At 39.2% G+C, this 25,805-nt stretch overlaps 1 protein-coding gene across 1 annotated transcript in view; it reads left to right on the forward strand.

Moving 5' to 3' along the window:
* The window catches only part of STAC (SH3 and cysteine rich domain), a 73,714-nt gene extending 49,208 nt beyond the window's left edge, over positions 1-24,506 (forward strand). Inside the window, exons 5-11 of the mRNA XM_008925141.3 lie at positions 71-186; positions 3,968-4,049; positions 8,224-8,288; positions 9,196-9,284; positions 13,001-13,052; positions 13,175-13,312; positions 21,456-24,506. Coding sequence (XP_008923389.1) covers positions 71-186; positions 3,968-4,049; positions 8,224-8,288; positions 9,196-9,284; positions 13,001-13,052; positions 13,175-13,312; positions 21,456-21,554 — 641 coding nt within the window. The 3' untranslated portion in view covers positions 21,555-24,506. The remainder of the gene's footprint in view (positions 1-70; positions 187-3,967; positions 4,050-8,223; positions 8,289-9,195; positions 9,285-13,000; positions 13,053-13,174; positions 13,313-21,455) is intronic.
* The last annotated feature ends 1,299 nt before the right edge of the window (positions 24,507-25,805 follow it).

The raw sequence follows: 25,805 nt of genomic DNA on the forward strand, positions 1-25,805 counted from the left end.
CAAGTGAAGTAGGAACATGATCAGAAATATCTTCAAGGTACTGATGCATGTTTTGCTCCTTCTGTTGCAGCCTGTGGAAATAAGGTTGACCCTGTGTATGAAACTCTCCGTTTTGGGACTTCTTTAGCCCAGAAAACCAAAAAGGGAAGTTCTGGGAGCGGGTCTGACTCTCCCAACAGAAACTCTGTAAGTATACCACATCTTTCTTCTGTTATCTTTCAGAGGAACAACAGACATTCATTCACGTGAGCTCGTATCAGAGCTCCCAAAACTTTCAGAGTTTCAATATTTCAAACTGAACTAAAAATACTGTAAAAAAAAATTTTAAAACTCTTACTCTCCGCTTCCAAATTGAGACCAGAAAATACATTATTTTTGCAAACTCGAATTTTAAGAATCTTTTAGATGACTCTTGAGAAAAAGAGAAAAATAATAATTAAGTGAATAAACAATTTTTATTGGATTGGAAAAGGAAATATTATTCTTTTTATTTTGCAAATCCATGTATATGTGTAACAGACATATTTAACTGTCATGCTGGAGTAGATGCATATTGCCTTTTGCTGATGGTGGGCATTTACCCTTCATACAGGTGAAAACAATGGGTTGAAGTCCTCAGAATATAGATTTAAAAGTGCAAGATCCAGAGAACAAGTTTTTCCCACATTACCTGACAATCTCTTCTGCATTCACCTAAGAATAAAAATCACCAGGCACAGAGACAGGATAAGACTTTGTCTCCAGGCCTTAAAACATACTTATATGTTTAATTCCAAGTTGTGCTAATATCTGTATATGTTTGGTACACAACATTTCCCTGGCATTTAAATGTATGCTAACTTATATGGCTGAACTGTAAGGTCGTAAAAGTGGACTCTAAACAGACATCAATTCATGTCAGATGGGAAAGAAGACAGAAACATTTAAGCAAGAACTAAGTGAAGTCTGCAAGGGATGTATTAAGGGACATGTCCTCTATCTACTTCTGTTTATGCCTTAAAAGAAATTTGGTAATTTCTGCTCATTTTTAAAACCCAAAGCGACTCTACCACCTGTCGCATTGTGATCACATTTCTTTCTTTCATTTATTTAATTTACTTTGAAATAGTAGTTCTACAAATGTAATTATTGCTTTCTAAATCAATAAGCATTATGTTGAATTATAAATGACAGCTCAAGCATAGAAACCATGAATGCTGTGTCAGCTTACCCAAGGGAGCTGATCATAACTAGGTGGGGTGTGGGTGTAGAATGAGGAATGCAAGTTCATTACAGGAATTTCCCCAGGGTATTGAAGCTGAGAGAGAATATAGCATGTGTCAGCATACAGGAAGTAGAAAACGTTAGAGAATTGAATAAACAGACTTTGGAAACCATAAATTTTGCCAACGCAAGCCTGTGGATTGAGACAAGAATAAAACCAGGGCAGACACAACCCTGAAACAAATGATGGGGCCATGGAGCTTTAAAACTGATGGTGACCTGAGAGTAGGCACTGACCAGTGAGTGACCAGAACAGGGATGTGACACAGAGCCCTTAGAAGCACTTGTCTAGTTAATAAAACACAGTGACTAAGATCTTTCACAAGTGATTCTCACTTCTGTGCTGCTCTGCTCCTCTCAATGCAGCTGTGAGGCACACAGCAGCAACGGGGCTCTGCAGCTATGCCATGTCCCAGCCCTGGGAGCTGGAATGTACTTCAGGGTTCTGCCATGTCACCAAACTAGGGATCATGGTGACACCTAGGATACTACTTTGCCTCACAGGTGATGTCCAAGCTGTTAAAGGTCTAACTCTAGGTCAGTGTAGCACAGCTGCTCCTGCTGAAGGTAGTTAAAAACAAAGGTGACTAGCCTAGGATCTGTGCCTTGCCCCTACAGCCATGAAGCTTCCAGACTGCATGGAATTCATGTCTCTGCACAGAGTAGAGATAATCGTCTTCCTCTGAACTAGCCAAGGTATTTTTAACATGACTGAGCAGTGTGGACGTACCCACTGTGATTTTTCAGCCCAGATTCTGCATCTCCCATAAAAGAAAAGGGCCATATGCTCCAGATTTACTACCTACTGCTTGCTTCAAAACTCTGCTTCTGCAACCCACATTTATACAGAAAGGCACTTGAGGTAATGTAAATGTGAATCCGGTTCTTGTTATTTTTTTTACGTCAGCTCCTATCAAAAGCAGCTTTGTAGCTCTACCATTTCTATTAGAGCATTTGTCATGTAACTCTTGATTAAAAAATAATTAAAGGTAACTGAGGTTACTTCAGGAAGTTTTGGATGAGGTATATCCTGAAGGAACAGTCACTACACATCCCATATGCAGTAAGTACCCAACAAAATATGAAGCTAATCAGCAATTATGAAGCTAGTTACGAAGACTGAGGAACGTTATAGCAATGAGCTGAAAAATATCTGGGACTTACTATTTCAACAAAGCCAGTCTTTCTTTTCTCCATCCAGCAACTAGAAATCCATAGATATGCTCTATACTGACTCTATGTTAACATTGCTATAGCAGTACATTCTCATCCTTGGAAGACCCATTTGGGCAGGCAAGCATGACCTGCTGCAAAAAGCTGAGTCTAAAAAAAAAGGAGTAATAGAGCAGTAAAGCAGAAGGTTCTTAAAATAGCAAACGAAACAAGATAGCCACAAGATACCTGTGGCACAAATCTACTTTCAACCTCTTTGTTCATTCGTTTCCTGGAATGGAGAAGTATCTAGGAAAACAGTAGATAGGAGAAATAAAATGGTGAAAGTACTTTCTAAAAAAAGCTTTGTTGTCAACACTAGTAACAGCAAAAAAACCCAACATATAAAATCTATAATGCAATTCAGATTGTACTCCCTGAACGAAAGCGGTGAATGTTACTTGTCTTGCTTTTCTTTCTGTGATGCAGGCAAAGGTCTGCAAAGCAATAGAGCACAGTACAATTGTAAAATGTCATGGAATAATGAAGTTAAATCCTTCATGTGTCTTAAAATCCTGTTAACAAGAAATAAATAAAGCTTAGGACCATGTCAGGATTTATAGTTATTCAGATTAGAGCAAGCACCTGACTCAAGTTCAACGTTTGGGTTTTTTATGGTTATCAAAGATGTGGAGAGTTCAGTAACAGGTTTCGTTAAGGTCAGATTCGGGTAGAGCTGTTTGGAGCAGCTCTTGGCTCCTGTTGGGCTATACAGGGATAAGCTGACTGCCCCACCAAGGAATTTGGTGCCTTATGCAGAGTATACTTCTGAGGCTTAAGATTATGTCATCCCATGTTTTTCTACACCCTAGAACATTGGGTCCCTAATCATGATTGACATTAATGTGGTACAAGTAAGAAATCATAGTAATTCTAACAACAACATTTGGGTTTCATTTTTCCCTAACCATACCAGCCAGATGACTGTTTAAAAAGAAAGTGAGGGCAGATATTTAAAGACCGAATTCATCAACTCCATGGCACTCCAGCCCTTTCTCTTACAGGATTTTAACAGAATTTAAACCACCCTTACATTACAGTTATTTTACTCAATAATATATTCAGGGCTAATATATTAATAGTCAGTAGTTTCAACTAATGTCCAGTCTCCTTGGTAGATAACTATTTAGTATACCTTCAGAATATGCAAATTCCCTCAAACCCTTTCTATTTTACACAGAGAACCACATTGCTTAACACAATCCTTTGTTCCTTAACTTTCACTTCATTTTATACTGCAGAAATCTTTTGTACTCCAGATTGCAAATTTGGTCTGGAGTTTTTTTCTGGGCTTTTACTGCTCCCTGTGAAGTAGATATGTGTTGTGCATCACCGGATCCAATGTTTTCTGTGATCCCTTTAGACTAACTTGCTCTGCTCTGATAGCAGCCAAGTAGTGCATTTCCCAAAGACTCTTGCTGTGATTTTATTTCACTTCATTGGTCACTTTCTCTGGCTCATCCCATCTCATTTGCTTTTTCTGTCCCTGCAGACAGCTGACCTGGTAGAAGTTCCGGAGGAAGGCAATAGCTCTGCAGGCACCCTTGACATAAGCAGGAAACGCAGCAACAGTGGTGAGTGCAACCAGACCAGGACAACATCTCCTGGTTTATAGGCCTTTGTACAAACTGTTTCAGATGGGAGGTTGTGGCATGTCCATGTTTTAGCAGCATTCAGGTTTTCAAAGCAGGAGCTGAGTTGATGCAAGTATTTGGGGAATGCTTTTTGCCATTGAGATGAAATTCAAGTCCCGGTTTTCTCAATTTGGTGTGTCCAGAGCTGAAACTGAACAAGGTTCAGTCCCTATTTTCTATTTTCACTTCATGAACATGACTGTAGACTGACCACTTAGCATGCTTCAGTTCCACATTGGCAAAGTGGAACAAAAATAATATTTTCTTTCTTTTCCATATATTTGATTTTTCTGCGTGATTTTGTATACCATAACCTCCTTGGGACAGAAAATTAATCATAAAATATCCACATGTCCATATGTTGTAAAATATGCAACATGATTAATTTTGATTATAACTGCAACTTCTTCGTACAACTACAGTGTGTGCCCACTAATATTAATGGCCCAATTCCTTTGTTTGACTTGAAGTACAGAAGTAATGTTTTTACAACCTTAGCATGATGGGATTTAAAGACCATCATAGCAATCGAGAGCTTAGTAACGAAATCTTAGCCACCAGAAGTTAGTGTTTTTGATCCCATTCTTGAATTTGGTCATGGCGAGGGAAGTCATAAACACAAAGGGTTATTGCTAAGTAAAACTTCAAGCCCAAACCATCAGAGTAACTTCTCTAGCAGCAGCTGAAGTCTGTTTTGCTGAATCTCACAAGTTGTACACTACATAAACAAATCACAGTGAGTATAGCTTTTTCTTCATAGCACCCCCGGTGCTACTTACGTGCGGCTACCAGTTGATGTAGGTGAAATGCCAGCTTCAGCTGTCCATTCCCATATTATGCTACCTTCTTATTCCTTTCCTCCCTTCTTGGTCCTATCACCTCACTGTGTTCAGTTATTTCCTTCCTCTCATTTTGTGAACACCTCCTCTATGTTATCTGATTTCTCCTGAGAAATTTTTTAGGTTTTCTCTCTTGCAACTGCAAGTTGACCTGGTTAAAGATAAAGAATTCAGTCTCCATCACATTGTTTAATCTTGCCCACCTGAGATTAAATTGACCCTGTTTGAGTTTTCAGAAAAATTTTTATTTCTCTGTTAGTCAGTAGTTTCATTTCTGAAACCCAAAGAAACTTTTTTTTCTCTGAGATCTGTATTCACTGAATGCACTGAAAGGCATTCAAGGAACGTACTTAAAGAGATTAGTTTAAAAACTCAGCATGTGTCAAATCTCCAAATAACTTCCGCGGCACATTAACGATTCCTTTGATCAGCACTGCCTTTTTTACAATCCATCCTTCAGAGGCTCAGGGTATAAATTATGCATCAGTCACTCCAAAAATTTCCTCATGGTAGATTTTTAATAAACTGCCTGCACTGTTTGCACAAGCTATGGAAATGGTAAAATCCTTTTCAGAATGTAAAAAACCCTGTTTTTTTTCTTTTTTTTGTCTGCTGCTGCTAGGGCAAACAAATATGAAAATAGATGGATTTCTGTTGTGTGGAGATATGAACTACATGCCTCTATGGCTTTCAGATTCGAGTGCCTCTTATTAATATCCAGAGATCATGAGCTAAACATAGATTAAAAATTTAACAGACTAAATTCAAAATGCTGTTACAGGGTGATTCATGACTCCTTTTCTCTCAGTTGTCCACTGCCTCTTTATCAGGCAGTTCCACATTAACGTCTTGATGACTCAGGTCAATTCCAGTTGGGTTTTTCTGTGTTGGGTTTTTTTTGGTTGGGTTTTTCCCCTCCCCAATTAAAATACTGTCCTCTACAAATAAGTATTTAGCAAAATGTACATTTGATACCCTTTGGTAAAAGGAAACAGCAGAAGAGACGCAGCCTGCAGAAGGGTGAAAGGACCCAGTATACGTGCGGCCATGTAATCGCTCCCGTAGACTCCCATGACAACAGCTTCAAGGGGAGATTCTTTCCTTTGGGACCTGGCATACATCCTATGAAGCAAAGCTTTCCAGTTTACAACTGTGAGATGGCATACCTAATTTCTAGCCCTTCAGCCTCCTCTAAGCCAGTTACACTCTTTCACTGCGATGAATTGCCACCTGTAACAGAAGCCCCGCAAGCCAAAATGTATTTTAGGTGACATTTATGAGCCTGTGATCAACAGGGATTTGAGCACTTTCCCCTTGAGTCAAAGGGTTTGCCCCTCCTGCAAACCCAGTTTTGGTGAGCATGAGCACTTCTCAACAAACACAATGATACAGTTCAGCTCCTTCCCCACCTGCTGGGTCAGCTCCACGGTTCACAAGGCTATCCATAAGTAACTTGGCTTTATTTTCTGTCACTAAGCAGAAATTACTACAATTACATCCAATTACAATGCTGAAATACTTCCACTTAATTTCCCCCAGTCCAAAACGCTGCTAGTTACCCAACTCAATATTCATCAGAACACCTTTAATTTGCCTCCCTAACTCCCTTTCCTTTGGATGTGATAAACAAAGCACAGTAATTTGAGAAGGATTTAAATACTGCCAAATTGTAACAGAAGGAGTTTACACCCCTCCATACAGATGTCAGACATACATATACCCCTATATTAAAGACAGAGGAAATTAGGTTTGTTTGTAAGGTTTTCCTCTGGTATTTGTGACAGTCTGCAGAGTCAGAGTGCCTTTGCAATAGGACTTGGTGAGAAGCATATTGAGGCCCAGCTCAGCTGCAGTCAGACCACCTGGACACAACTTGTGGCATTTTCAGATTAAATGTGTCAGGTATCAGCTCACATGCTGTCTTCATATTCATGCATTGGACTTTATGATTACAACATTGTCTTACATTTTATCAGAGAATATGTGCTTCTGTGTGCTCATGGATGCATGTCACTTGGTACAAAATATTTCTTATGCATGCTGTGGCTCCCATTTTACTGATCTTCAATCTATTACAAGAACACTGTCTTGTTTGTCAATGTTGAAGTACAACTCTCTACTATCAAAGAACCCTACTATTTCCCTCATAAAGCTTCTTCACAGAATCTCTGTTAGGTTGTCACTTGCAGTGTAGAATAGTCACAGAAATATGTGTTCATAGAAGAAAGGGTGAGCAAGTGAAAGAGCAGAGGAGAAGAATTCAGTGGTTTGGTGTCCCTTGGACCTTCTTTTCCCTGGATGCATGCAACTGTATGACAGAGAAACAAAAAGAAAATGTGCTCAGTTAGCCTGATACTTATTACCACTTTGGTTATTTTTTCCAAATTGTTGGAGACTATAGAATGATGGGAGAAGACACTGGCGGTTCTAGATGCTCAAAAACTCCAGCTAGTAAAGTCGTATTCAGACTTCATGGAGAAGCAAGAAACACCAGGCAATTCTTGAAATGTGAAGGTGGAATTCAGTCAATATGACAAAGACATAGTGAGATAACTGAGCACAGCTCATGAATCAATTACAATAGAGAGTAACTGATTAGATATGAGGTATGTTAGGTGCTGTGACTGTTACCTTATTCTAAGAGATTCTGGTTTAGAAACTTAGAAGAAAATTTTCATATGTACAGGCCTGCGTTTCAGTTTACGCTTCCTGATCTGAAAACAAATCAGGTACCTCCTGTAAAATCAGAGAGATGCAGCATATCCAGTGTAGCCCAGGCATAGACTACTGGAGAGAGGGATTGAAGAAGACGATCAAATATTTAGAGAAAGAGGACAAAGACGGGAAAGAAAGGGTTTTGCATACAAACCTATCTCAATACTACTCATATATGATCATCAGGTTTCGTAGGTGCTTTTAAATAGAAACACTGGTTATCTGATAATGGAAATGCAGTATTCAATGCAAGAAAAAGGCTGTTGGACTTTAAATAGTAATGCACTTATAGTACCAAGCTTCTATTCCTGGTACTGTACCTGTGTATATTCATCTGATCAAAATGGTTTATTTGCTACAATTATAAATTCTTGAGGACATTTTGTCATATGCCAGCAAGATACGTGGTTTTGTTCGGAGTGTAGAAGGGTTCAGAGGAGAGCACAAAGAATCAAAGAAAATAAGGGAGAAAGCAAAGAGATCAAAAAAATCAAGGTGATACTGTTGAGGTGAAGAGTCTGAAACTATTCCTAATATGTCATGTGTTTGCTTTATTTCAGTGTTTACATACTCTGAAAATGGCACAGAACACTTTGGAGAAGAACCAAAAAGTATACATTCCCCGGTATGAGCATAAATTTTGTGCAAATGCAATGGGAATGGGAAGTCATAAAAAAGTCTTGGTTTTATAGGTGTCTGAGGACTTCGAGTAGGTCCGATGGCGCACTGATATCTTACTGTCATGTTCTTATACCAATTCTGGGCCACTAGCCACAACTGGAAGCAATACACAGTACTGGATGGCTTTTCAGTTTACCCTTTGTGGTCGCTTTCATGTTTTCCTGTTTATTGCAAGCTGATATTGTGAATACAAAAGATCCAGCATGTAGGCTGTGTAATTACAATAGAACTGATGTAACATAAAAACCACGGATTTGATTTTGAAAATTATTAGTGTTTATTTTAGCTACCTTTTTTTTTTCCCCCACCAGATTAACAATGGAAAAAGTGTGCAGAAAGAGTAGCCTGTCTTCTCTGTGGAAAGCCCAACACAGAGAGCTTTCACACATTAAAACCACTTTAAGGAAGTGATTTTTATACCCTGACTTTTGGATCTGTATACTGTATGATTCTAGCTCCATCCTTAATGAGAACTGTATAATAGACACCTTATGTAATGCCAATAATACACTATTGGGCTCATAAGAGTCATACACTACAGAGAGCAAAAGGCAGAGTCGTTTTTAAGATCTCACCCCAGAGACCCACTTGTGCAGATTTTTGCTTATGTTCTTTGGAAGCCTGGAATTTGATCTTGGGGTTCAAATAATCTTATTTCTAAATAAAGATTTTTACTACCTTAATGGCCTGCAATGTATCTGGTCTATAGTCCTCCATGCTGTGAAAGGAGTGAGATGGTTGTGGCTAATTTATTGTAAGATCAGGTCTTGGTTCCTCTGTGTCTAACAAAGTGAATCAAACTCCTGTACAGAACAGATATTTAAATTTTCTCTTTCTCTTTTTTCTTGAAGGGACCATTTTATAAAAGCACGTTACAAATGAACACCTATGTTGCCTTGTACAAATTTGTACCACAAGAAAATGAAGACTTGGAGATGAGGTAAACCCCAAAATATTTGTTTGTTGATTTGACCCATGAAAACTCATGGTCATATGGTTACATATTACTTTGGGGAAGGAAGGGTTTGTTCTGATATTTTTAATAAACATTTTTATAGAGGTATCCACTTGTAGATATAAAGATATTCTCACCTTTAGAAAAACTGGTGACCAACTGTTTTGGCAAGGACTTAAAACACTGATGTCGCCTCAGGAGCAATATGACTTTCAGATGTAAAATGCTCTGGTTTCTGTTGCTTTGTTTTTCAATCAGAAGTTTTCAAATAGGAATTCCTCATCAGTTCTCATGCTAATGCTGACACATTTTACCAGTCCTGTTTGATGCTCCCTCACATTCAGGTTATGTCTGAGAAAAGGGAATGATGTCCAGCTGCTGAACGGCAGTGTTTTCACACAAGGAAGATGTATTCTGAGCTTAGTAAAATAACCTTGTTTATTTTTATTTTTAGCACTTTGTTTCTCAGTTCTGCATCAGTTGCTAGCATTACAAGATCTAATCCAAGCCCATTGAAAGGAAGGGACATCTTTTTTTTTAATGAAATTAGTTTGCTCATGCTACTCACGTTTTGCGTGGTCTTACTAGAGATCTTGTCATGAAACATGTCAGCTCTCTTCAATGCATACGCTATATCAAAATAATGATGCACATGCCAGAGAACTTTGGGAATTGCCAGACAAATGCCCCTCGTCAGCATCTCCTTCACTGAAAGCCTTTTTCCTGTTCCCAGCTCTGCCTTCTAATCACTCTAGAATTAAGTGTGGGATGTAGGGAAGAAATTACCAGCTTTTCTATTATTCTGCTTTGCTGGCATTTCCTGCTTGTTAGTTTAGGAATGTTGGCTCTTCAAGAAATAACCACAGTGTACGGTAACCTTTAGTGCAACTTGACAGCTATTCTGCTTGAGGGATTCCACTTTGCATCCTGCTCCTTTAGGAGCGTATTCTAGCTTGCGCGTTTCTTCCATGAAGTAGAACACTACTCGGACAGCCCTGCACTGGACTACCATCCTCATCCAGACACAGAAATCCAGAAAACACATCATCCTTGAAAATTCTCCTGTCCCTCGTTTTAGGGGAAAAAGGAACCTGTGGTCTGCAGCCTGGACTGTTGCGACTAACAGGTTATGTCTAGAGACACCAGCCAGATTTTAGACTAGCGTTACTCAGCTACAGCAGCATGGTTTGTACCACAGTCAGAAATTCAGAAATTCATGTGTTAACACTGTTTCACAAGGAATGCCAAATACCTGGTAGTGTTGTTTGGTTTTTGCTAAGCCAGGTAGGATTCATCTCAATTGCATGAATTTCCATTTGTCAAGCACAGTTGAGGTGCTGGAGGTGGATTTGGCATAGCAATCTTGTCAAGACTGACCAGCACTGTTCTGCGAACCCAGCTCAGTAACCAGCCAGGTACTGATCAGCCCTAACACAACAAAGGCAAGTAGCAGGGGAAGGACCTGAGATGGGAAGAAGAGTTAGGACAGATTTCTGGAGAGCCCAGCTCTGAGGGGATGCAATGAGTGGTAGATTACCGCAGAGTAGATGTGAAGCCCAGACTTCAGTAGCAATAAGTACTTACCACAACCCTGATTTCTTCCTCAACAGAAGGAGCACCCATTAAGGCTTTCCAGTTCTCTGGAATAAGTATAGTGGGACATTGCAGTAATACACTTGTAGAACAGGACAGAATAGAATAGAATAGAATAGAATAGAATAGAATAGAATAGAATAGAATAGAATAGAATAGTTGGAAGGAACCTACATGACAGCCTATCTTGCCACCTCCTGAAATATAGATCACTGAGGTAGAGCAGATAACTTATCCAGGGTTGTAATTTACAGAAGAAAAAGATGAGACCTGAGGGTGATTTCAACCCGTAGTAAGCACCAAGCAGGTTACCCCCTTTCAGGGACTAGCTATCTTGCCACCTCCTGAAATATAGATCACTGAGGTAGAGCAGATAACTTATCCAGGGTTGTAATTTACAGAAGAAAAAGATGAGACCTGAGGGTGATTTCAACCCGTAGTAAGCACCAAGCAGGTTACCCCCTTTCAGGGACTAGCAGCCTAAATCTAGGCAGCAACAGTAATATAGGTCCAGCTGGGATTTCTATTTTGAATCCTTTTTTGGAGTTTAGAGACATCTACATTAACTCTCTCCTAAAAAAAAGCTGGAAAGCAAAATCAGCAGGTCTGCAATCTAAAAATCTCGGTGCTCAGACCAGTGACATGGAGAGATTTTAGGTTCAGTTGCCATCTTTCTCTGACAGTCAAATATCTTCATATTTTCTAGGTCATTTTTCTAACAACCAGGCTGAAGAGTACTGGGTGGATGGGGCTCTCTAAATCTTAAATGTGTTCTTCCTTGCAGTGTAAGAGCTCCAATGGTGTTACAGTCTATTCACTTTGAAGTCATGGGTTCCCTTAAAACTTTTTTGAGTGTTTTGTATTAAATATTAACTGTGATAAAAGATTCATGTCCTTTCCCATGGCAAAAAAAAATTTCACCATTGGGATACCAAGTTATCCATTTTCCCTAACTTCCTTTCTCACCTCAACAACATTTAATTGTTCCAAACACATTGAAACAGGTTCTCGAAGAGGGCTTGAGGAAAATCTTCAAGTACCTTTTGGTGAAAGTTGAAAAACTCTGTTTCAGATTGCACAGTGTTAGAATACTAAATGCCCACTTCTCCAGTTGTAGCAGCAATGATAACCCCTTGGGAAGCAGATCAAAGAGGCCCACCACTGACCCCACCTCCAGCTGCATTCTGGACAGATCCACATTTTCTACACATGCTCTGAAATAACCTGTTAAATTGGACCTGTTACCCATCATATGCTCCAGATGTGTTTGCAGGCTCTCGTGCTGATACCTCAACAATACAGTGAGCCTAAGAGGGAATGCAAGGAGGGCTGAATAATTAGGGGTCAATCATTATTTTATTAAAATCAAAGAAGTTATCAGGCAGACAGAGTGTTCTGAGGTTAATCCATTTGGAATAGAGCTGCCACTTTCTTTCTACAACACATCGCTATTATAATTACATAATAACGATGAAGTTCCACCAATGGGGGGAAAGAGGTCAAATAACTGTTCAACTACCTGCACAAAGTCAGCTCAGCACATTTCGCTATTAGCATTTCCAGTCAAATTATTCTTCTAGATCTGCTTTGGAACTAGTCAGCTGGATGCTGATACTTAGCAATTACGACCCAGCACCACACATTATAAAGGTAAATATGTCCCATTCAAACCAAAAAGACATTCTTGGGCAGAATTATATCCCTGCTGACTAATTGCCTTTGTCAGCTAAATAGAACTATTTTCCTGCTGCCTTCCTTCTGCAATCACAGCTTGAAAACACAGATGATGAAGTAGTGTGTCCCAACAAATGTCTTAAAGTAAAAAGATAATGCCTGTAACAAATAGGGAGAGTTTTTTATTAAACAGGAAGCAAAACTTCCAGTTCACAGATGTTGTCTCAAAACAGATCTAGCCCCAAAATACAGAGACTCTTATTCTACATTACCATGTACGACTGAAGAAAACCTTACCACCTCATTGAGTCTACCTGCAATGAATGCTCAGAAAAAATAACCATTAAAGGACTACCTTCCTATTAGAAGGGAATTGTGAAAGCTGATTCAACATGACAATTAAGAGTCAACTACTATTCCTCTTCTAATTACAGGCCAGGGGACATGATCACTCTTCTGGAAGACTCTAATGAAGACTGGTGGAAGGTATGTGCTAATTATTAAATATCTGTTTTCTTTCCAAAGGCAAAAATATCTTCTTTTCAATTGTGAACTTGCATTAAAGCTGCTAGTGTTAACAATCTTCTTCTATTACGTTTTCTCCATAGGGGAGAATTGATGACAGAACTGGATTTTTTCCTGCTAACTTTGTTCAAAGAGTGCAGCAAAATGAGAAGATTTACAGGTGTATCAGGACATTCATTGGCTGCAAGGAACAGGGACAGATAACTCTGAAAGAAAACCAGGTAAGATCCCCTTTGCTGGACCCTCAGCGAACTAGAGCATCCAGCAGTCTTACTAATGACTGGAGGAAAAATTGTGCAAGATGAGGACAGGCAGATTCTTTTCACTGCAGTTTTACTGGTAGAGTTATTATTTGCATGGCAATCGGGTCTAGTAACCAGTTAAGAGCAGTGTTTGCCTTGTGCAAACACATACTCCCTGCCTAACGTAGCCTAAATTTTCAGTCTCACAAACATTCATATTGACACTTTGTGTATTGTGCACTCTCTTACTGACTTCAGAGCGACAGCTTGACAAGCACACAGTCTTAGTGGTAGGCCTTGTGCACCTGAAAAATGCTCTGTTTTTCTCCTCATTATTGGAGCTAATCTAATAAAAGACAGGGGCTCCCTCCCCAGGCTTTAACTTACCTAAAAATCTAAACACAGCTCATGGTTTTGGCTTCGGCAGGAACAGAATTAAGACAGCACCACACAAGCCCATGAATCTTAAATTTAACTCTTGTTCGCCAGCTCCAAACTCTATTTAATCATTAATTTTTTGTGTCACCACTTACATACCCTCTCTACAGGCCATAGTATATTCTAAACTATAAGTGCTGCTATGAGCTACCCCACATACAGTGAGGTCTTGCAGGGTCCATTCAGCCTGATGTACTTTCAGCTGCTCCTTCTACTTTGTGTCCTTCAGGTGGGTTCACTAGCCAAAAGCCATGACCCAAAATCTGCATTAGACAGGTTTGTTGCATAAGCTCATGTAAATAGGAGGATGGTTGACTAAGGGTGACACACAGCTCAGGTTCTTTGACACCTGGATGTAATAAAAAGCTAGATTTTTCTCACTGCACCTTGTGAAACCTAACGTTCTTCCACCTCATTGAGTCTTTCTTTTCCTTTGGCAACTGATGTCACCTCACCAGTAATTGTTTGCCTGATTTTAATAAAGTAGAGCAGGAATCAGAATCTGTGTGGACTTCAGGGCCATAGATTTTCCATGAAGAACTTCTGTACTACTTCGCTCCACTGGTAGATAAGATTAACTTATATCTTTGCTGCTGCTGTCTTGTGGCATAGCAAAACATACAGGTGCTAACAATCCTTGGATTTACACAGCTTTTTAAGGAAGGTACAGCAATGCAGTGACCAGAACACATTTTAACTGCATAGTACTTTGCTATGCATAACTATATGCATAGTACTTTGGTCAGCCCTGAAGCTGCTAGAAAGAGAGAAAGTTCTTAAATTCTTTTTACCCAAAATCTCTTTTGATGTATATGTATATATATATATGCACACAGACAAAAAAAACCAAATATTACCAAATCAGAACAAGAGCTTCTGCAGGCTTTGTGCTCTAGAATAAGCAATACAGAAGGGTAAAGCTTAGGGAAATGGTAGTGTTGGAATATGGCATGTCAATGTGAGGGAATGGTCAAGATCTGTGTCCCTTCTTGTTAGTGGGCACACTAGATCATCTCTGTTAGTGTGGCTGCTGCTGCAAGCAGTGAGAGTCCAGTTTCTTTCCTCAGTTGTCACAAAATCACAGTTTCCAAGTAGCAAGTCTGACAGCTTCATCTAAACACAAGGACCTTTCTATTGTCCCTATTTCGTGATAGGCTCACAAGGGAGCTCGAGGTCAGGGGTGCCTCATCATCTCTGGCAGGGCAGGAGGTAAAGAAAGGGGTGAATCCATCTTGTCTGTCTACTACCTTCTCATTTGTTGTAAACTTTTTCAGCTCTATTGCAAGCCCAAACAAATTCTGAGGTTGAACGTGCATATTGTCAGGTGCTCTCTCCAAATGAGAGAGGTTTCAGAGGAAACTCTGTTGTGAAATATAGGGCAGAGATCAGACTACACAAACACATGAATGCAGGGACATGAGAGGAAAGGAATGAAGCAAACTAATTCCTCTCCACTCTCACACAACTTATGCAAAACGGATACATTTAAGTAGCTTGAAAGCCATTTTGAGTAATTTCCAGGCAGGATAGTCACAGCGAGGCCACAGGCACTCATCTGCTTCCTGCTGGCCCTCAACACAGTGTATGATTTTTGTCTTTTTTTTTTTTTTTTTTTTTTTTTTTTTTTAACAGAGCAATTCTGCCTTCACTGTGGAAAAACTCTTATTGTGAAAAACATTTTTAATTGTTACTGGGAATTTTTTACTTTAAAAATTTATTTTATATTTCCAAAGTCAAATTTCCTTTCTTCTTTCTTCAGTCATTTTTCTTATTTTCTGTCTTTTATTTCTCCATGTGAAGTAGAGATAAAAGTGCAATAGGGGAAGGTAAAACTTTGGAAAAAATTTTTTTGTTCATTTTTGTTCTATTGAGAATTTCTATGGGATGTCATCATCCATTTTACCTGACTCTGTGCGGAGCCCAGAGTGCTATGAATGCAATATATCTACTATGCACAAAGCACCAACTTCTTCCAGATTAGCAAGAAGGGGAGATTTATTCGTTGCTACTAATTCCTGTCAAGTCTCACTTTACCTAGAAAAACTCATTAAGTGGTCTAATAAATTCTTGTAACTAGAGTATGGCAAATTGTCCCAATTTTATTGTTAATTAATTGAGTCAATTTGTATGTGGTTTAAAAGACTCTAGAGCCATTCTGACAACAAAGGCAAGGAGGATATGCCAACAGAAAAAATTATCCAGAGAAAATAATGTGAATTTTTGTTATATTGCTTGATACCTTCCATGGTTTATACTGCAGGTCTCTATTCCCTTTTACCTTATATGAACATTTCCAGATACACAGTCTATTCTTGTTAGGCTAAAGCAATATATTCACATCAACAAAGCCACATGACTACCTTAAGAAAAGCTATTTTAGGCAAGTAGAGATATTTTCAAAGTTTGAGGCACAGTGAAACTTTCTCTGAAATCACTTAGCAGTTTCCTACCTTGGAAATAAAATTTTGAATTTCAGCTTCATACAAACCTTTTTGGCAAAACCAATACTCAGTGGAGGACTAAAGAAGAAACACAATTTACTCACCTATCTTGAGCAATATGCACAAGCTAGTCTTCACAAAGGATCCCTTGAAAATTTCACTATGAAATATGAGAAAAAGTACTGCTTCAGAGACCCCAATATCTTGGATTTCAGGATTCACTGACAGATTTGTGAGTTCTAAAATCAATTCAGAAGATGACTGGACACCACAGGGCTCAATAAGTAATCTGTGGGAGGGAGGTAGACATAGCCCCTGACATCATTAAAGCAAGACTATTAACAGGGAAACCAAACCCAGCCAATTTCTGTGGCTTTCCACTCTTTTAAGCTGTCTCACAAACACAATATCCAATATATCATCAATGCTTGGAAAAGCACCTCTTAAAATATTTTTAACATTTTGGTCATCCTTATTTGTAATGAAGTGAAAATAATCTACTGTTTGAATGTCTGCTTTTACTTCTCTTATCCTACTTAAAGAAAGGAAATAATCTTTCAAAAAAACCTACTCACACCCTTTTCTGGCTGCCTCTGACACCTACAGCCACACTAATACAAATGACTTTAGAGTTGGTCTTTTTGTGATTAAATAACACAGCTGATTTTAATTTGCACGAGTGATCTTGCGCAATAGAAATTACCCCAAATTGTAACGTTTGTAACGAGACTGAGAATCGGAAACTCTTTGCTTCATCCAGGTGTGCACTGTGAGTTTACATAAAAGTCAGTGTAACAGACCCATTTTCTGATGGATATTTATAAATGTCACTGATGTAAACTAGTCCTGCTGGTGAAAGCATGTCCCAGCCAGTTTCTGCAGTGACACCAAACAGGCCACTACTCTTGTGATGGCTACAATCTCCAAACCAGGCCTGTCAGTCTTGCTGTCCCCTTGGCACCACAGTTCAGGGGGCAAACTTCCCTCCTACCCCACCACCTCAACACAGGAATTTCAGAAAGAGTGCTTTTAGGCACATTTATATTAGCAACTATGTGCAGGTAGGATGCAGCCACCAGAAGAACCTGGGAATTGGCTTAAACATACCCACAAGGCTAGGCTTAACAAGGCAGGATTCCAGGCCGGGTCTACAGACCTGGGGAAAAAGCCTGGATGCTTTCTTGCTACCTGGCTTTTCACCTCATTGTCTAGCAGGTACTTTATGTACCCACATTCTTGGGATATTCTAATAGAAGCTGAACTTCTAAGAGCATGAGTCAGCTGCCTCTGAAAATCAGTTTCATCACAGTGGCTTATGCATTAGGCTTAAATTACTTAAACTTGGCACTGAAAGTGATGTTGCAGTTCTCTGTGTGCTCCCCATCTGTAACTGCTGCACTTCAAAGCTAGGCTAAAAGGGAACAGGATCTTTTTCCAGCTGTCTATGATTTCCATTGACATCAGCCTTGCTGGCAGGGATGGGTGTTCCCACTCATTCTGAGATACTGAGTGGCACACAAAATTTGCAAGAGTTAAAACAAGTGCACAGGCCATTATGCATCTGGTTTAGTCCTGGTCTTCTTTAAAAACAAAGTCTAATGAAACATGTCATTAAAGTCTAATAAAACCTGTCATCATCATTTACACTAGGACTGAATGGGTATGAAAACTGAACTGTTTATCATTTCCATCCACAAAGCTCATATGGGCAAGAACTTCAGTGCACTGGCAGAAGTAGATGTAGAAACTCACATTGTCCCTGTGCCATCATTCTCACAAAGAGAAGACTTGAGCTTACAAATGTCTTGATCTGGTACTTTTTGTAGGCTGCAGGACAGCTCTTGAAATTGTACTGTCCTCATAATCAAGTTCCTACTTCATCAGAACCAGTCTATGGCTGACAGATAGCTTAAGTATATGGAAGAAAGAAGAGAAGACAGCTGCAGAAAATTAGGGCAAGTTCAAAATTACCCCTAGACAAAGAGAACTGGCCACTTGAGCCCAAATTCAAAACACAGACCTTAAAAGAACAGGAAAGTATTAATGACCATGCAACTTAAAGAATCATTTCTTAATTTTTCATGTGCCCCACCTGCTCAGGCTCACTGACTGATAAAAAATTCTCAGGACAGACATTGAAAAGTTCAGACAACAGTCATGATCTGAACAGTTGTTTTGTTTGTTTTGAGTGTTTTAGGTATTTTTTAAGCAAAATGAGATGAAAGAATGGGGAAGTGACTTTATAATATTAGATCCCACTTTCAAATAGTTCCAAAGATCACTTATTGAGTGAGAAATAGGCCGAGCTCTAGTTTCTTACCCTGTGGCTTATTCCACTACTAATCTCTCGAGCCAGAGTTCAACAGTTTGTCTCCATTTGTGTTCCTACTAAATTCACTGGAGAGTGGTTGCTCTGGCTCACTTTTCTTGTCAGGCTAGCAGCCTTCCCCCCAAAACATGTCAGCCTGAGTAGGTCCCATTTTAAGCAGTTTCCAATTTTATGCAGAAAACCATGGTCACCTGACAGTAGCTGTGGTACCTCGTGCCTTCACAACCATCATCTTTGCCATCTGTCATCGGGGCTAATCCTCAGCCATCAGGGCTGGTTCATCATGTGGAATCCAAAACTCTGGATACTACCAGGCACTTATCTGGGGTTATGTTACCCATATAAGAAAGTCAAGAGGCAGATCCCCAGGCTACAACTTGAGAGTGAAATCCTTGGCAGCATTTATAAACGAGGATGAGAGCAAAAGCAGTCAAAGATGGTGTTGTGTTCACTCTTTTCTGAAACTGCAGAATTCGGAGCAGGTCCAGGTCTTTGCAAAGCTCCAGCAGCTGTCACAGGCCCAGGAGACCTCCTGAGCTGCACAGGATTATGACAGTGTGGAATATTATGTCCAAACTCACTCTGCCCCTGAAACTTCCCCTTCCTTGGAAAGTAGTGGGAAAAAACTCTGCCATCTGGGCTCTGGCACATACAGAGGTTAGTATCTTAGTGTGAGAGAATTTCATCTGGTATTTGGGAGAATTCAGATCTATGTATTAGTATGTAGAGTGAGAGAAGTTCTTACAGAAAGGCATTGTACTCCTCATGCCCAGTGAAGATCTAAAGTTTTTGCTGTAGCAGAACACTCTTACTGATATCAAGGAACTCTCAAACCAGCAGCAGAACAAGGGGGAAAAAAAGAATGAAAAAAAAAAAAAAGGAATAAAAACCACTGGAAAAAGAATGAATCTGCCATATTTTTTCACTCCAAAAATACAAAAATAAAGAAAATCAGTGTTTGGAAAGATCAGCACTCTGTCCTTGCAATATGTTCTGCACAGCACAAGAGGTTAAACAAGAAAATGCAGCGTGGTTAGTGAGCACTGTAGACCTTCTGGAGATGTGATTATTTTGGGAATTCTAGAAAAAAGCTAGATGTCTTTCAGACATTTTCAATTAGGAGAAAAGAACAATGATGGAGTGAGGTATTTCTTTTTACCAGTCAGATCTAGTTATGGAGAAGTTGCAAAAGCTCACAGCAGTAGGGATCAGCTGAGAGGGGCATCTTTCAACTAATGCTCTTTCCCACACTTGGATAGTCTGCCATACTTGACCATCCTTAGTCTTGTGCTTCTTTGCCAGCTTTTTCTCTCATTGTTGCAGTTTTCATAGTCTTTCTCAGAGACAGAGAACAATACACAGCAGGAATCAGAAACTCCTTTTTGTGTTCATGTGCTTTACACCTCTGCTTTGAATGGCAATGTGACTCCAAGGGAAGCAGATGCTATGCTGGGGATTCATGACATAAATAAGCTTTGCTGTTTTGAAACAGAACCTAAACTAAACAGCATCCATTCTATACCTCTCCCACGCTTTCCATGTGATTTAGCCCAAACAACAGTACATTATTCTTTTTAATTGCATGTCAGCCCTGTTGGTGTGCTCAGTCATTCTGCCCCAGGGACCTAATTCAGCTAGTGTTGAGTAGGCAGATTAAGTAAGAAAATTAATGAGTCCATTTATTTTCCAGAATTTTGTTTGCAGGTACAGAGATGCACCTCACTATTTCCAAATACTGGAGGTGGCAATTATGAAGCAGCTTCACCTCCTTCTTATGACCTTTCATTTCTCTCTAGCAGCATCGGTGTTGTTAATAAATTTTATGTACGTAACAACAGGACAACCTGGCCCAGAGTTCAAATGAGGTATTTAGGTGTCACCCATAGCAGTCATGCTGAAATGGATTTACCCAGGAACATTTCAGAGCTACTTTTGTTAATTTCATGCCCTCTGAATTATTCTAAATAAACACTGTAAATATTTACCAGACAGAGACCAGTGGTCATCCAGATAGAGAGGTGACACTGACATCATGAGAAATCATTGAGTTGAGCAGTCTCAACAGGACCATTGGTTTTCTAATTATATTTTAACCTTGTTTGACTAGTAGGAAATATATAGTTATTTGGCACAGATGTTTGAAAACAACTCTTTATTTTGTGTGGCACTGTGTTCAAGTCTCCAGTTTAAAGTACCTGTGCCACTAGGCTTTCAAACGGCTTGGCCATTACCAGATGTCTCAGGAAGGGCATTAAGGTGGAAATGCCTTCAGAAAATGAAAACCTTTACCACAATGTAATATTCGTGCTATTGGAAAGACCACATGATTTAGTAACAACTGCCTTCATTTGGAGTGGGTGTCATACAAACACGCTCACAGAGCTGGATTTGGGTCACACATTTTGGTATCCAGAACAGGCATCTGTAAGTGCAAGGCCTGAATAAGTAACATTATCCACTGCTCATCTGAGAAGTACCTGGGCTTCTTAAACTTGCAAAAGGAGAATATGTTTGCATTCAGGTCAGTTGCTACAAGTGACCCACCTTGGTATCATGATTACTTGTCACCACCAATCCCTCTCCCATCACCCATTCCTCTCTTACACAGACAACTGAAGCAGAAGGATTACAGTAGGCTGAAGTCATAATTCAAGTTTCAAAATCTTTTATCAACCACAAGTTCTTAATGATATTAATGTCTCTGATATATATGTGCGCTTCAGGGAGACGGGAGAAAGTTAACTCTCTAAATATATGAGTCTGAGATTCTTATCAAAGCAAAGTCCAAAAGGGATTGTTCTGCTTATAGAAGTAACTAGCGGGGTGTCTAACCTACCTCATAAATACCCTGGAATAATTTGCCTTTTTGATCACAGCAAAGAGTTTAATATTTTCATACCTTCTTTGTATTCAGATTTGTGTGACTTCTGAAAAGGAACAGGATGGCTTTATCAAAGTATACAGCGGGAAGAAGAAAGGCTTTGTCCCCATAGATGTCTTAGAAAACATCTGATTTCAGCAGCCTACTCACTGCAGTAGGAGCCCTTTGTTGGCAATGCCTGTCTGCCTCATCTCACACTGTGTCAACCCAGCTGGGCTGTCTTGCAGATGTTCAGGGAAATAGTGACAAAAATGCAACAACAAGAAGAAAAAGACATTAGACTGCAACAGCAACACTAATAAATAGAAAAGTTGAATGTTTGAAAGAAAATATAGTCAGAAACCACCATGGAAATGAGAGGTCCTTGGATACTAACAGAAGTAAGGTAACGAAAAAAAAAAGCCCGGGCTGATTTCTGGTGCAAGATGGCTGCTACAACCCTGATGGAGACAGACAGCTTGTTCTGAAGGACTAAACTTGTGTCCTGTTCTTGTGTCTTAGAAAATTTTTGGACTGCTTTCTTGTTTGAAGTGTGTATTTTTGGGAGGGGGGGGAAGTACCATTCAAACTGTCCTCATACTACAGTCCAATGCTTGTAGTAAAGTGTGGCTGTAGTTCTACAGTTTTGTCCCCAGTATCAATTAATGAGTTTAAGCGTTTAGTCCTGGTATTCAGTCTCGCAACCAATCAGTTTGGAGACACCATGTGAATGTCAGTTCAAGAAATGCACTGTGCCCTGGAAGTTGGCAATTTTCTCTTTCTGTGCAATCTTCCTATATGAAAGAGTAGCGAATCTGTGTGTCCTTTGTTTTCTCTGTATATGAACAAAAGCTCTCAGCTTATGTTGGGTGTGGTGGCTGCTCTCATAGCTCACAAAAATAGCCAGTCCTCCAATTCACAAGCCTACTTGGAAGCATCCCTCTGTGTTTCCTTCATCTGGTGACGTGAGTAAAATGCTGGGAGAGAGCCACAGGCTTGAAACATTTTATATTTTTCTGAGTTTATTGCACTTAAAAAGATTTTATATATTAATCCTATTTATAAAAAATAAAACACTTAACTAACCCCTGGAAGACTGAAAGTGCTAGTAAAAGGACAGGCTGCACATAAGAGTGAAGTCTGTAATTATCAAAACGCAGAACTCGTGACAGAAAGGCACTGAGTATCTTAGTTGTGTTCACACACTAAAGCTGTCCTCTTTATTTGCTAAACAGAAGGTTTGCAAATTCATCAGTAAACAGACTGACATGAATTTCTCCTTGGCATAAACCACTGTGACCATCCCATGAGTCTTCTCCATCCTAGTGAGACTGTGCAGACATCTCTGTTTTGTCCATATAAACGTCCATCTTGAAACACGTTTTGGGCACATGAACCTTTTGGTACCTGGATAGCAGTCTGTGAGACCTGTGGGTCTTGACTGAGTTCCACAAGTCAGTCAGTGCCAATCCTGTTGTAGAGCAGGGGTCCCATGATGTTTGAAGACAGGGAACCTAATTTCCAACTACTTAATTGGATGTAATTGCACCAAACACACTTAAGCAGCTTAGCATGTATTATGCTGTAGAGATTAAGTCCTATCCTAAAGCTCCCTGCTGAATTCATGCCTTCTTTGACTAGCTTGAAACTGAATGCCTGTCTTTTCTGTGATTAATCCCAAATTGACGTCCTAAATCCTGATACTGTAAGCCAGGCTAGTATAGGCCTTTGCAAAGTCAACACTATTTCTAAAAAGTAAGTTACTAGTCCTACTCCCATACATTGAGGCAGTTTGAATCTGTGATGCACAGCCCAGGTCTCAGTGGCTGAGTTGCCCTATTTGAATAGTTGATCTTTCTCTAAGCCTCATGAAATCCAGGACAACTCTACACTTGGCCAGAATTTCACAGAGCAGTTCAGTCTTCAGCCTTTCGCAGATATATTTTGGAGCTCCTATGTACCATTTAATTGCAGAGGAGAAAGTTGCAAGGCTGCTGACTGGGGAAACATGGCCCTTTGTAATGTAAGCGGTCCATACTGATTAGTAACAACCTACTGGTTGATCAAAAGTATCTGATTCCATATCTCCTGTGGGAATATTAGCAATTTTTTTTTCATTTCAAACAACATTCACTCAGCTCATTTTCCTAAGTAACCAATAAACTCAGTGGGAGAAGATTCTGATAAGCCTTAAAGATCAAGAGAAAAAGCAGTAGAGACACATTAATCCACTCTGATTTATAAGATTTTCTTTTATATTCACCCTTTCAAAGGAAAAATTCAAGTGTTTGTTACAATTACAATATTTGCTACTTTTGATTAGGCCTGTCAAGTGCACAAAAGGAAATCTGTATTAATCTGTACATATGTGCTATTGTTTACATGATTGCATCATACTGTGATTCCCTCCTATTTTGGTCTTTTATGACTTTGATTTATCCCTACAATGTGCATCATACTATTCAAAGAATTATATGAATAATACTTACAAATCACAATGGCCTTTAATCAGTGTCAATTTGATTCCTTTTGATACTGAGCAATAAATAATAAAGTGACTGAGTAAAAACAAAACAAGCCTTATGTGGACTGCATTACATCTGAGAAACTATTGCTTCTGAACCAAAGCTTTCATGGTTATCTTTAATTCGTGAAGGTGTTTTTGTTTTTCTGATTTTTTTTTTGGTTGGTTGGGGTTTTTTCCTTTGTTTTGTCTTTTTACGGGGCTTTTGTTGCCATTTGATATGTAGATGTAATTTATACCTAATTTAGCAAGAAGCACATACCATACATGAGTCTTACTTTAAGCATGTGATTCATTGTCTACTTGCATGCTTGAAGATGAAACATTTGGTTGAATTAAAGTCATTTTACTCAAATTTATTTTGGATGCCTTACTCTGAGTCCAGAAAAGTATCTGATCTTTTTTTTTCCTACCATATGCAGTTGCAATAGGTATTGCTTTAGCAAGCAGTTAAAAATCAGACAGAAGATGGAATGGACTTTATCTGACATATGCTCAGAAATTTGAATTTTAGGAGATAAATGCTGTTCATATTTAATTTAATATTCTGCTTAATAAAGACTATGTGATGGTTGAAAGGAGAATAGATGTGTATGTTTCTTGTATTCTTTGTATCAGATTATATAAATTTTCAGGTATCCACCTTCAAGAACAGTCACTAAACCCATCAGCCACAGGTGTTACTGAGCATTCCATTTAAAATCTACAGCACTTGCATTTGCCACGATTAGCAAAGCATTTCTAAAGTAGTTCTTTTGTGATGTATGTAGCATGTGTAGACTCAGAGTGAAGTTTAGTTGTCGGGCATCCTGAACATTTGTTTACAAGAGATCAGAATGTCTTTTCGGCCATTCAGCCTCTAATCACAGCATAAAACTGGCTGCAGAATGTTTCCATAAGTGCTAGGAGCAGTTGCTCAACGTAAGTTGAGTACAAGCTGCATGAATCATGATCTCCTCCCAATGGTAAATAACACAGCATCCCAGTTTACCACCATCTTTTTCTACACTTGCCCATTTTGACTCAGTGACTTCTTCTGGAGATGGGTGCTGAAGTGCGACACACAGTCATCTGTGGATTCATTGCCCCAGGGGAACTAACACACTTATTCCTACAAACATTGTATATGTTTAGAATTGTTTACAGGCCTTTTTTTCTAATTATTTGTTGAGATTCAATTGACTAAATATATCACTCAGTGCCATCAGAGAAACCTGCACCAGGTCAGCAGACAGTGACATGAGAGATTTAGAAGAGCTGTGACCTTCTAAAGAAGACACTGGAGACCATGTAAGTTGTCTAAAATGGAACTAGACAGATATCTTTGGAAAATGAACCCAGTTCATTTAGTTTAAATATGTGCAGACAAGTCTGATTTATTGAGCACTTAAATTACATCTTTCCATAAAGGATGCTGAATAAATGCAATATGGCATATCAATCTTATCCCATTTAAATACACAGTAAAAGGCATCCTTGACTGCCACAGGGACTAGAGGTCATTATCCTGCAAAAGGCTAGTCAGTGTTACTGTTCTCCCAAAAACCTATGATGTAATTTGTCTGATCTAACTGTAAATGTCTACAATTAAACGAGTAAATTAATTTGCTTTCTCCTTTCCCTGGAAAAGAGAGTAACAGGTACTTCAATACTATGGTTCATCTGACTGACTGAAGTCTTCTGCTTTTGCATGAGCTAGATTGTGCCTCACAAATGTCTGTTTCTACCCATCAACAACCATGGTAGCGTTGGATAGCTGGGACAGATGTAAACCTTCACACACATAACATCTGTATCATCTGTATCACGGCAGAAGAATTCCTAGCCCTACTTTCTGGATATGTTGGTGTAACATATATATATATATATATATGTGTGTG

Source organism: Manacus vitellinus, unplaced genomic scaffold (assembly GCF_001715985.3).
Source record: "Manacus vitellinus isolate BGI_N305 unplaced genomic scaffold, ASM171598v3 scaffold_3_pilon, whole genome shotgun sequence".
In the NCBI taxonomy this organism is placed as follows: Eukaryota; Metazoa; Chordata; class Aves; order Passeriformes; family Pipridae; genus Manacus; species Manacus vitellinus.